Genomic DNA, 14129 nt, shown 5'->3' on the forward strand with positions numbered 1-14129 from the left:
AATGTTGAGCTTTAAGCCAACTTTTTTACTCTCCACTTTCACTTTCATCAAGAGGCTTTTTAGTTCCTCTTCACTTTCTGCCATAAGGGTGGTGTCATCTGCATATCTGAGGTTATTGATATTTCTCCCAGCAATCTTGAATGTTGTAGTAGTTGCATGTAAATAAGTAATAAAATATATGGAAAAGTAGCAAAGCATTTTTATGATTATCGTCTTTTATTTCAGATGGGAAAAAAAAATCATGTTTAGTTTTTCCTTTTCTGAAAGCTTTACATCACATTATGCCAAATCTCTAAACATTTTTTTTTCTTTCTTGTAATCAGATTCTCCATCTTCATTCAACAATTCCCATTCTGTTACCAGATGTGATACATCTAAAGAGAATTGCTCTGCTTCTCTTCTTTAGATTGGAAAAGGATTTGCTTATTTATCTTTAACATTCTTGAAGCAATTTCACATAAAGTACTTAGTGATTATGGGCATGGTAATATTTAGATGATGCAAAATGATTTGTTTTTCCTGGTTATTTTGGAATTGTCATGATTCAGAAGAAAGCAGTTCAGTATTCGTTTAAGAAAAAATACCTTTTGTGCCTTTCATATACCAAGAATATATCCCAGCTTCATAATGAAGTAAAATGTTAACTCTCTCAAAATGAAAGTGTTATGATAACACAGGGAGACAAGAGGGGACTCAGTACCTGACATCTCCTTCCTCTTCCTCCTGAACTTAGGTCTGCTACTGATGGCTCCCCTTGTACTGGCTCCACCAGAAACTATAGGGAAGGAGCCTAGGTGGGACACTGTAAAGATCAAGTGCACTGTACAGAGTCAGGCACAGAATGCCTAATCAGCAACACTTGCAGATGAAATAGCAGATTAGACAAAACCTAAAAGATAATTAGTGATTCAGAGATATATCTGCAAAATTACCCAGCAGCACATAGAAGCAAGGATTTGGAAAATAGGAAAGATTAGTTAATTGGCATTTAGACTGGAATGGACAGGTGCTTTACATTCCTAATGGGTGTCCTAGAGGAAAGAATACAAGTAATGGCAGTGGTGGCGGGCAATATTAAGGAGAGGATAATAAAAGTCATCATTATTCAGTAACAATAAAACACAGACATGGTATCAATTATGTACAAAGTACTGTTCACAGCACTTGACTTTCATTAACTAAGTTAATGCTTGTAACAACCTTATGAGTAGGTATTGGATGATTCCATAGATACAATAAATATAATACTTACTGAGCAGTATAAATTAAAAATAAAATGACATTTTGACACCTTGTAGTCAAACTATAGAACAAATAAAAAGAAGAATAGGATAAGAACCAGAATAAAACAGAGTAACAATAATTAGGTTGATAAGATAAATTTTAGAAACAGTGAAATAATAGTTTCAGTGAATAGAAGGAAAATAACCATAAAACCAGAATTAAGTATCCAGCACAACTATTTTCAAGTAAGAGGGAATCATAATAGTACTTTAACATAAAAATAGAATATTTACCATCAATAGAAATTTACTAAAGGAACTTGTAAATGAATGTGCTTTGGGAGAAAAAAGTTGATTCCAAAATGAAGGTCAAGAGGCAAGAAAGAATGGAAAGCAAATTAGTAAACACTTAACTTAATCAAATGTTGTCTTTATAAAAGTAATAATTTCTAAATTAGAATATAAAGGAAGATAAAATTAAACAATAGCATGTAACTTGGAAAGAGACTGACAGGAATTAAACTGTTGAAAAAGTTAAATTTTTTGAAATGAGAGTGAAGAGTGACTTATATTTTGTTTTTCAACTGTGAATTTCAAAGGCAATAATCATAAAGATCAAAATATATATTATGCCCAGGCCAGTTAAAGGGGAAAGAGGAAGCAAAATCCAAACAAATACAGCATCTCAATCAATCCAAAAGAAAGTATGAAAAGAGAAAAAATAGCACAAGTGGAACACCTAGGGAAAACCAAAATGATAAGAAATAAGTCAAAATATTTGTAATTCATGATACACAATTTCTCCAATTAAAAGGCAAAATGACTAGTAGTAAAAAAAAAAAAAAAAAAAAATCAGCTTTGCATTGAATTCCAGAGGCACACATAAAACTTAAGGCTAGAGAAGCGTTGAAAGTACAGTAGAAAATGATTAGCCAGATAAATATATTTTTTCAGGAAAATTTAAATAAAGATGAGTAGCTTTCAAAATAATTTTTAGGTAACCTTTAATAACCATTCAGCAAAGAGCATTAGGGATAAATAAGTCACAACATATAGTGATTTACCAATAGTTCTATGTCAACTATTGCTGTCTGTGTAAAAGTATCAACTTGTTTAAACTACATTTAAATCCAACAGATAGATATTATTTATATTTCCTTTTTTTTTTTTAGATGAGGAAATGAAGGGATGGAGGTTAAATAATTTGCTTCAGATCACGGCTTGAAAGGAATAAGATGAGGGTTCAAATGCAGAAGCCAGTTTGTCCCCAGAGTCCATCCACTTAACCAGTATGTTATGCCACCTAAGAAAAGGCCTGGTATACTAGAAACGTCTAGGCATCTAATTTAATGGCCTCAAGTATATAAAGGGAAATTTGATAAAATTACAAGAAGAACTAAGCCAATACAAAAAAGGAAAAAAAAAATTTCAGTACCTTTCTAAATTATAGAAGATTAGGCAGATAATAAATTCACAAGATGAAGAATAGAAAAAAAAAAAACAGTTTAAAGTTTGGATTTAACAGAAATTAATAAACTTTTTGCTCTGTATCAAAACTTTATAAAGGTAAGGATAAACATTTGTTATCTAACAAGTTATTCCAAAAAATGGTGACTCAGAAAACATGATTTTCTTATATCACATTACCTGTGGGTCAGGAATTCAGGTGTGGTTTAAGTGCTTTGGCTCATGGTGTCAAGTGCTTTGGCTCATGGTGTCTTTTGAGGTTTCAGTCAGGATGATGGTGTCATCTCAAGGTTTGACCTGGGGATGATCCACTCAAAAATCACTCTTGTGGTTTTTATCAAGATTCAGTTCCTCCTGGGTTGTTGGCCTCCGCTCTTCCTGGGTTGGCTGGAGGCTTCCCTCAGTTCATTGCTATATAGGCCTTCTTATGGGCAAACTGGTAGCATGGTAACTGGCTTTTCTCAGAGATGAGGAGAGGGAAAATGAGGAGAGTGGGAGAGAGAGAGAGAAGGGAAAGGGGATATGAAAGTAGGGAGAGAAGTTAGGTATCTTATAACCTAATTTTAGAAGTGACAGTCATTCCTTCTATCATATTCTGTTGGTTACAAATGAATCACTAAGTTCAGCATACCCTCAAAAGAAAGGGATCACATAAGGGTATTAGTATCAGGAAGTGGTGGTCATTGTCTTAAAGGTTGCCTGATATGGTGCTAGTGGTAAAGAACCCAGATGCCAATGCAGGAGACATAAGAGATGCAAGTTCAGTCCCTGAGTTGGGAAGATACCCTGGAGGAGGGCATGGCAACCCACTCCAGAATTCTTACCTGGAGAATTCTATGGACAGAGGAGCCTGACAGGCTATAGTCCATGGAGTCTCAAAGAGTTGGACACGACTGAAGCGACTTAGCATGCATCTACAACACAGGTTATGAACACAAAATACAGGACAATAATTTGGAGTGGGGAGAAGCAAGATTATAAAAGGAGAACAGAAATAGGTGCAACTCTTTTGTCATTGGCATATTTCTGAATTGATTGAGTTGTAGGTGTCCATTTTGGTATTCTTTATCACTTCAGAGATACAGTGCCATTTTCTTTTGTATGTATCAAATATCACATATTTTTTCAAAAAGAAAGATAGTCGTCATTTTCTGTAACAAACTTATAAGTAGAAAATATACTTTGTGGATTTTTGGTCCCATGAATTTAAGCACATGTAAGCTTTTTACTTGAATTATTCAAGTAGTAAACTCAAGTGTTTGCTATAAATGTGATCTCTAAATGTTAGAACTATTGCAAACAAAAGAACTTGGTTCCATCATTTTTATATGGAGGTTTTTTTTTTTTTTTTCTGCCCACCCACTTGCCTGGTATTATCAGAAGACAGTTTGATAACAAGAATCAAGCTAATAACATTAGCTTATGACTGATTAGCTGTCCAGTTTGGCCTCAGCTGAAAATTCTGAGCAATTAATTTTAATCTTATGATAATACTCAGAGGACTGTAAACCATTCTCCTTAATTTAAATACAACAGTTTACAACTTTAATCCATATGCAATAATGAGTTAGGAAAATTTTTTACTCTGAAAAAAGTACCACAACTGAAATTTTCTAAAATAACATATTAAATTTTTAATTAATTTTAATTGCCCCTTTTCAGTTAAGATAAACTGCAGTCGTCCTTTGATTTTCAATTCATATTATTCTGAATGTCTCTTACTTGGTATTTCAAGAGAGCAGCATTGTTTGAAGCTAATTGAAGATTCTACAAAAGTATACATTACAAAATTAAGATCACTAAAAAATTCTAAGCAGATGGTACAAATATATATAAGAAGTAATAAGTAACATCTATATAAATCATTCCTCAGCTCCTAATCATACTTTCTTAAGGTAACCAATTAAAAAAAAAAGTATATGTCTTCATAGAAATTTTGTTATTAAAAACATATGTGCATGCAAACACATTTTAAAATGAGTGTAGTAGGATTGTCTGGAGAAGGCAATGGCACCCCACTCCAGTACTCTTGCCTGGAAAATCCCATGGATGGAGGAGCCTGGTAGGCTGCAGTCCATGGGGTTGTTAAGTCGGACACGACTGAGCAACTTCATTTTCACTTTTCACTTTCATGCATTGGAGAAGGAAATGGCAACCCACTCCAGTGTTCTTGCCTGGAGAATCCCAGGGACGGGGGAGCCTGGTGGGCTGCCGTCTATGGGGTCGCACAGAGTCAGACACGACTGAAATGACTTAGCAGCAGCAGCAGTAGGATTGTCTAAAAGTTTGCCTTTTCATATTTTTCGTTTAATATAACATAGCCATCTTTCAAAGATGTAAGATTAAGTTCTGTATGACTTACTGTTTCATATGGTCTATAGAAATTTCATAGCTGAATATGTAATAACTTTATTGATGTCACTTAAAATATTGTTATTCAAAGAGTAGTATATCAGAGGTTATTATTTAAAATTTTTATGTATTCTCTTAATTGGCTGTATCTCTCAAGATTTCCACTGACAGGTCCCGTTTTGTAGCACTGCTCTTAAAAGTGGATGTGATAATTCTTTAAATTTGGATCTCGAGAAAATATTACAAATCTTGATTTTAATTTTCATTTAACTCAATTATAATTACATGTTAGCTAAAGTATTCATAACAATATGTCAATTTCAAGTCAAATGAACAGCTTAAAAATAACAGAGTTCGTCTTAAATATTTTATCTATTTTAGCATTAAAAATTATAATATGGTAGTGTTAGAATGTTTGCTCTTCTCTGACACTTTTGTGAATTATGATAAAGAATTTGCTTTTTGAAAAATAATGAGTAGCATCTTAATTAATTGCAATGTGGCTTTTACAAAGAGCTTGAGGCCTAATTAGTTAAAATCTCACATATGTATTTTCAGCATGAGAATTCTGTCAGAAGTTACAAACTGCTTATCCATCATGGTTTCAACCATGCTTGTCAGTTTAGTTTTCCCTGAGGAATGGGGAATGAAACAACTCCCTTTCTAGTCAGTTGTCTCACTAGGTTAGTTAGGGCTGAGTAATATAGACTGGCAGAGCCTGTTATCAACCTGCCTGTATGGGTTAATGAAGGAATTTTCTGTTTCAGTGGAAACTCAATAGATACTGGTTTGGAAGACTATCATGATGTTCAAACAATTAGAAACAGGACATTTCTCTTAATCATTTGGTTTAACAGCGACTGGAAGGTAAGGTCATCTAAGCAGAGCTGACAGGTAGTACAGTCTGGGATCCTTGTTTTCTCATTTCAGGAGAAAAACACCTCAGTGCATCTCCTGGCAGCCCCCTCCTTTTCAATGTAAATCTAATATTGGAAACATTTTAGAATATATTATGCTTCAGGACTTTATCATTACCCATAAACTGCCTTCTGTCTGCTTTAACTCATTGCCCTTCTTGATTCCAACCATATGGCTCTAGAAAAATCCCACTCTTGCTCTGCAGAGCCAAGCACACAGCCGTATGCCAACCCTCAAAATGAGCAATTCAAGTTTTATTTCTGGTAAGGTCAATTTTCATTTCCTACAGCTGTTTCTTCTTTTCTGGGGAGAAAAAGAAAACTAAAATATTTTTCTATCACTCATGTGAGACATGATACAAACGCTATGAGAAGGTGCCCCAGTTTTGTTTTGTTTTTTTTTATGAAGTTCTGCTACTGCTTTATGTTTTTTTCTTGGTTTGAACCATTCTACTCTTCTTTGCAGGCCACTGTGTAGAAAATGAAGGGGTCAGACTATCCATAGCATTTCTGATGCTTTATTTATTTCACTTGTAATGCTGCAGGCAGGGTGCATTGATGATGACTTTACACTGAAAATGGCTTGAATCTTTAATATGGGGAGATAGATTTCAGGTCAGCTCCAAAGGAAGAATTGACTGTTGTCACAAAAAAGAATTTGAAAAAAAGTCCTGCTTATTTCTGAAGTCCTCAGAAATTGCAAGTCATCAATGAGAGTGCATCAGCAGAGGACACTGATACGGCAACAAAGGGGTTGCTTCATAGATGAAGCACCTTGAAGCTGCCGTCTCCATAAACTAACCTAGGGGATATCATCAAGATCGTCCTTAGAAAAGAATGGCAGGTCTTTTTTTTTAATTTATTTATTTTAATTGGAGGCTAATTACTTTACAATATTGTAGTGGTTTTTGCCAAACATTGACAGGTCTTGATGGCTAAAAACACAGCTTGGAGGCATGGAAACACAAACTCTAAGAATTTCCTTTGATTCATAATCAGAGCCCTCAACCAAGAGAGAACATCTCAGCTCAGGCAGAATTGAACCAAAGCAGTAAAGAAAATGCAGATGAAGATCTCAAGATCTTAGAATGAGAATCAAAACTAGATCCTAACAGTATCTCTTGGTCACATTAGCAAGGGCCACAGTTACTTGGTGAGCAAGATTTAAGTTTGATATCAGAGTCTACTATATATATATATGTATAGTATATGATCTATTTATCTTTCTGCCTATCTGAGGGAGTTGGGAAATAAAGTGGAATTACTTTCACTGTACTGTTTTTGTCCAGTAAGTCTTAATACTTTTCTCAAGTGTCTAGTCTCTCAAGTCAAAGACTTTCCAGGTATTGTCATATGTAAGACATATAGCTGGGGGGAACCTGCTTACTTCAGATAAAATTATAGTGCCAAGAAGGAGTATATTCAGAAAACCATCATCCTTTACAAAGCCTTTTTTTCTCTCAGGGTGTACCACATATGGGACTTATGATTATTTGTCAATAATAGGAGAAAACATTATAACTTTGAAATACCTGAAAGTACTGACTATTTGCATTTCTAGACTTTTCCAAGTTCAATGTACATATGAAAAACAAAGGTTTTCTGCTTACCCTAATAATTCTCACAGCAATTTAAATCTCATATAGATGGTCACTAAATCTTCAAATGCAATTTATCCTTTACTAGCACAATGGGAATTGTTAACTGCAGTCAGCCAAGTGGCTGAAATTATTGATTAATCACCAGGTGTAACAGATGTCTAGGTCACAAGAAAGACCGATACTGTGTTAGCAAAGAAATTTATTTTTGAAAGATATCATGTCTGCATTAAATGTTTAATAAGCTGTCTTACCCAGTGGTCATCTTGCATTGCGTGTGTGGTATCTGGGAACTGAGGATCTAGCACCATCTGCAGGTGAAACTCTGCTAATTCCATCTGGCAGTTACAACATTTTTAAAAGATTGACAGCTGAGGTTAGTTGGTTTTCACATTGATGGACAAGACTGTCCTCAATTTTAAATAACTGTATGCCAGAGTTGATTGAAAATTTACATCCCCTTATTTTATCTTGCTTTTGACTCACATATTGTTTAATCAGTGCTTTTTAAAAGTAAACTCTTTAGTCAGAAACAAGAAACACCAATATACAATAATCATTGGAAAACCTAAAACCCAAATAGAGGAGTCTGTCATCTTTTCCTCAGCCTAGTGGTTCCACTAATTAGTTTTTAGCAACATATAATAACACTCATATATTGGGCATTTATTAGGTGACATTGTGAAAAATTATTTATAATTATCTCATTTTAAATTAAAAATTATCCACTAATCTCTGAAATGAGAATTATTTATCCCTATCTTACAAATGAAGGAATTAAATATAGAAGCTCTTTGTGCAAGGCCACATAACTGGGAAAAGATGGCATGAAGATTTGGGGTTGAATTAAAACCCAGGTCTCCCCAATTCTAGAGGGTCAAAGAAAGGTTAAGAATATTTGATAATTCATATATTTCATTTAAATGTTAACACGAATAAACACAAAATAGCCAAGCATATTAAACAATGTTTAAGATCAGAATTCATTTTTAGAAGATAACATAAACACTGGAACTTACACATGTTGAAGTACTTTTGCCTAAATTCTCAAACACATTATCTTCAAAATATTCTCCAAATAGATTTTGGATAAAAGATTTTTCAAGTTAATAGATGTGAAAATATAACCAAGAAATAAGAAAAACTTAAATTACTTCTTCATAAATTTATCAAATTACTTGCTTTTCAAAGTTCACATTATATTTCTGAAAATTACTTCTATTTGCATGAGTCATTAGCTTTCATAAGGAATGCTTTTATATAAAATCTGTAAGCTGTAAACCATAGCATTTCTTCATTATTAGCCTATATGGGTCCATTAAATCTATTATAAATGCATAGTCTACTGATTAATATTTTAATTGCAGCTTGAGAGTCTTGGTGTGGATCTAGAAAATGTTTATAAAGATTTTAAAATCCTGGTTTAGACATTTCAGGATAAATACTTGAGCTATTATAACTTTTTAACTATAAAAAATATACATTGAAGATCAGCTTAGTAAGTTACTAATAAAATTGCAATACTGTATACTGACCAAAGAAGGCAGAAGCAGATATAAAAATTATAGCTATTTCATTATGACAGCTTCTATAGGAATTTAATTCTAGTTATTAACTAAAAAATTATTCACTCTCATCTAAAGTACTTTTTTCTTTCTAGCACTTATTTTCACAACAGATTACAAATTTAACCACATATAAATCATTAAAGGTTTATTTTGCATTTGTATTTCTATATTATTGGTAATAAAATAAGACATAGTAAAACATGTTATATTCTCTTAAATGATTCTTTATCTTTCAGCAAAGATGAAATGATAAAATCTCCTTAATTCTGACACTGAATGCATAGATTCTTATCAAAGTTCGGCAATAATTTTATTCTAACAATGTATTACTTTGTCTTGTAATTTTAGACATGGCCTAGGAATGCTTAGTCTTTCCATTTAAAAAAACAGAATGAGTTTTGTAAACTCATATGATTTAATAGGCATGTTCAAATTAAAATAAAATGTTTTTTAAAAAAGATAATGAAGTTTGAGGTCAAATATAATAGAGAAAAAGAAGTGTTATAACTCTAGTTAATGTATAATTATTTGCATCTCTGAAATAGAGCTTTCAGTTATTTATATATTCTTTGTTGACATTCCCACTTCTTTAACAATCATGTCAATCTAATTTTCTTTTATGAAGTATTCAAATCTCTTTTGATATTTATAGGCAGATTTGATTTTGTGACAGTTTCTCTCATTTCTGCATCAAAATAGATGATGGTACTGAAAAGAATGGATGAATAAAAGACCTTTTCACAGAAAACACAGTGACCAAATGAGTCTTTTAAAACTCCAAACTCCATTATTTCTTCCCCGCTCTCCAGAAATTGTACACGTCAGAGCAGCAGAAAGAGTAGAGATGAAAAATAAACAGACCAAACTAAACATGGTTTTTTATCACTGAAAAGTAATAACTTTACCTCCAGAATATAGTCCAAAGGAGTAAGATGCAGAGCTTTCAATATGTCCCGTGTGAGCTCACTTTTGTTCCCTTGGCATCACTGTCACTTCCTCCTAAGGATAGGAGCACATTTTCCAGAACCCCTTCTCTGCGTGGTTCTGGGTTAGAGTTCACCAATGAAAAGAGCCTTCCAGAGAGTTAGAAGCTGGGCATGAATAGGAAGCCATTATTTCTTCAAAGGTGTTTGCTGTTAGATGCTTGGAATTAAAGTGACATCTTCATTCTCAATTTCTCTGACCTTCAGCAGCTGCTTTCCTGACCTCTTCCCTAGCCTCCCCCATCCCCACTAAGGCTCTTCCAGCAGTCCTGAGAGTTCCTAATTTTGCATTAAGACTGTATATCTGGATACTTCAGATGCCTTCTGTGATGCTGACTGGTCCCACATGATAAAGACACTGTCACAGTAAAGACAGGGAAAACATTCAGTTTATTAAATATTGTGACTGTCAAAAACATCATTTCAATATGTTAATAACAAATCACATGTCAAAGTAAAAATTTGATTATCTGGATTTCTCCTTTCCTTTTCTCTAACAATGACAACTAAGACCAGTCTGTTTTTATTAGTTTCTTCAACCTTTAAAAGAGCTTTAAGAATGATGTTCAAATAAACTTCAAGTATTAATAGTTAACTTCAACTTCTTCTGAATAAAAATGTCCATTCTTATACTTGATATTACTCAATGGTATTTGACCTGCAGTAGAAAGAGGGAAATCAAGTTTCAAAGAATATTAGAAAACTAGGTAATTCTGACTCATTATTTGCTGCCTTCTTCCTCCTGACAAAAGCACTAGAGACTAAGAACTGCTCTCATAAAATTGAGATCTAATCAAGATCATATTTAAATGTCAAAATACTTGTGACTTAATGGAGCTTGCATACAATTATATATGATTCCATCTTGGTAAAGGGTTATATTCAAGAAATATCCATGCTCCATAAAACCAAATAAGTATTTTTATATTCTCTAGGAAAAGACTTTTGACATTCATGTATTGCAAAATTTCCTCTCAGGTCTCTTTGTCCATCCTTTTCTTTCTCCACCTCTCTCTATTCCTCTATTCAGTGTAACCACCAACAAACTTACATAGTGTTTTCTACATGCCAGGCACTGTTCTAGGTACTTCACATACTTTAACATATTTAATCCTATGACAACCCCATATAAGCTCCATATTACAGATGAAAACAATTAAGGCTCAGGGTGGGGTGTAATACCTTGCCCAAGGTCACAGAGCAAACAAGTGGCAGGGATGTAAGAAATACACTTAGCAGTTAGGCAGCAGGTTATGAAATCTCTCAAAGCTGTTCATCAAACTACCCTCTTTAGCACCTCCCTTCCCCATTTCCTCTTTCTCCATGTCTTCTTTCTAGCTAGTAATTCTTTGTCTCTTTCATTGAAATTCTAGCAACCCATAAGAGCTTGGGAGAGCAGGTTACAACAGAGCAGGACATGTGGTCCTTGAGCTAACTCTTTTTGTTTCATTTGCCCCATGACCTCGTGTTTTTTCTTTCCTTAATATGGTTCGAGATGGATCTCAGAAACATAAATGGGGATGATGATCTGCTAGTAGTCATATGAGGAAGGATTTGGATAGTAAAGAAATACATAAAAATAGAACATAGAGAAGTAGTTTAGTATGTCAAAGTGGACTTGAAAGCTTTTGAGGTCATAGGGTTTTCTGTGCCTTAAAAAAATCTCAAATAAAGTATATTCAGACTGCCTTAACTTAAACTTTTATATTAAAATATTTATTTTTCTCAATAATAGCTGATCAAATACTCGGTAACTTTTGTTTTCTAGTTTTCAAACCATAATACTATTACGATCTTGTTTTTCTCAAAACGGAGATGAGGAACACCATGATGAGGAACTTCCATGAGGAACACCACTGCTAGGAGAAAGACATATATACATATCCACTTTGCCACCAAGCCAGTCTCATTCAGTATCTTCAGGAATAAAATTCCTTATCATTTTTCAAAATATAATATACGCCAGAGTACTCTGATATTCAAGACCCTTGGATTTTTTGAAGTGTTAAATAGCATATAATTGCTTTTTAAGAGGAAATCTAATAGATAGTAGCTCAGTTGATAAAAGAATCTGCCTGCAGTGCAGGAGACCTGGGTTCTATCCCTGGGTCGCGAAGATCCCCTGGAGAAGGAAATGGCAACCCACTCCAGTATTCTTGCTTGGAGAATCCCATGGACAGAGGAGCCTGGCAGGCTACAGTCTGTGGGGTCACAAGAGTCAGACACAACTTAGCAACTAAACCAATAGATTAAGAAATTTTTGGAGAGTTCTGCTGCAATTGTGATTGTGTAGGAATCAGGACTGAAAAAATACCTTGGCTGGTGATATTTAGAAATTTAAAATTGGAGGCCTAAAAAATTCAATTTCATTTTACTAGTGCTGATACAATCATAGAAACTTTTAAAATAGATGTTTACATAGCACTGGCTTTATAGTTTACATGGAGAGGGGGGACAGCTTCAGAAACTGCAAGAAAGTCTTATTGCTTTCTTGATTTTCAAAATACAAAGAAATCCTAATTCTAATGATATGAAGAGTTTTTAAAATTGTTTTCCCTGAAATGGTTTTTTGGCCACCTGCTCCAGTTATTTTTGCCTGGAAAATCCCATGGACAGAGGAGCCTGGCAGGCTATAGTCCACAGAGTCACAAAGAGCAGGACACAACTGAACATACATCAAGTAAAAGAAGAGAGGGGCTTCCCAGGTGGTGCTAGTTTTTCAGAACCTGCCTACCAATGCAGAAGACACAAGAGATGTGAGTTGCATCCCTGAATAGATGTGAGTTGCATCCCTGAGTAGATGTGAGTTGCATCCCTGAGTTGGGAAGGTCCCCTGGAGGTGGGCATGGCGACCCACTCCAGTATTCTTGCCTGTGAAATCTCATGGTCAGAGGAGCCTGGCAGGCTACAGTCCATGTTTGCAAAGAGCCAGACAGGACTGAAGTGACTTAGCATGCTTGCACACAAATGAAGAGAGAGAACTATTATCAAGGAAAAGAATGAGGATATTCAATGCTTCAGTGGCATATGATCCGCTGAACATGTTTAGAAACACGCCTCCCCCCATCAATGAAGTAGTGATTCCCTGATGTAAAGGTGGTAAAATTTTTTTAAAGGGCGAAGGTGGTCTTTTTAACTAGTATTTGACCAAATATAAATTATTGGTGTCTTAAATCTATATTGTGAGATACTTGCTCTCTTTCAGCTCTGGTGTCATGAAATATTATATAATGTTTGATGGTTGTTATCTACACACTGAAATTCCATAAGTGCACATGAAAATTCTACAAGATAACTCTATAATGACACAAAAATGATATGATTTCTAGTTTTAGAGGAAAACAGTAAAATCTTGTATACTTTCTATTTTAGAAGTAAAAGAACAAAAAGCATTAACAGGTATAAATTATTGTATCTATCAACTGAATATCCCAGTTGATGGCAGGTGTCAATATCTAATACAATCTTTGTTTAAACTGTAAAATACCTGTATTTTCTTTTCACATTTGACTCCAGAATATCCAGTGCGGCAAGAACATATGTTGGGGAGTACACATATGCCTCCATAAAGACACTTTTAATTGCAAATTGCTGTAATACACAAGTTTTTACAGTTACTGTCTTTTAACACAAATGCTTCAGACAATTCCAAAGGCCTGAAGCCATTCAGCAACTTGGCTATAAAATAGTCGTAAGAATCAATGAATGACCAATTGCACTACTATATTTCTGCAACCAGTGTGCAACACAACACAACAGTTTTACTATTTCATAAAGATATCAATATTATTAAAGCAAACATTTTCATTGGCTATATTTTAAAGTATTTAAAACAGATCTTTTTGTTTTCTTTAGAGAGGAGATTCAAATCAGCATTCATAATTTGCTTTTTAGTAAAACTTTTTTAGCAAAAATTTAAAAGGGGCAACTCAGTACTGACCAACATATGGAAAAACAGACAATTTTATGTACTACTAATGGAAGTTTTATGTACTACTGATGGAAGGCTTCCCTGGTGGCT

The 14129-nt window shown here is 34.1% G+C and overlaps 1 protein-coding gene across 1 annotated transcript in view; it reads right to left on the reverse strand.

Moving 5' to 3' along the window:
• Positions 1-13548: 13548 nt before the first annotated feature.
• The window catches only part of VWDE (von Willebrand factor D and EGF domains), a 78001-nt gene continuing 77420 nt past the window's right edge, over positions 13549-14129 (reverse strand). Inside the window, 1 exon segment of the mRNA XM_010862176.1 lies at positions 13549-13699. Within this exon segment, the coding sequence (XP_010860478.1) occupies positions 13557-13699 (143 nt within the window). The 3' untranslated portion in view covers positions 13549-13556.

The sequence above is a fragment of the Bison bison genome, unplaced genomic scaffold (genome assembly GCF_000754665.1).
Source record: "Bison bison bison isolate TAMUID 2011002044 unplaced genomic scaffold, Bison_UMD1.0 scf7180017864479, whole genome shotgun sequence".
NCBI classification, from domain to species: domain Eukaryota; kingdom Metazoa; phylum Chordata; class Mammalia; order Artiodactyla; family Bovidae; genus Bison; species Bison bison.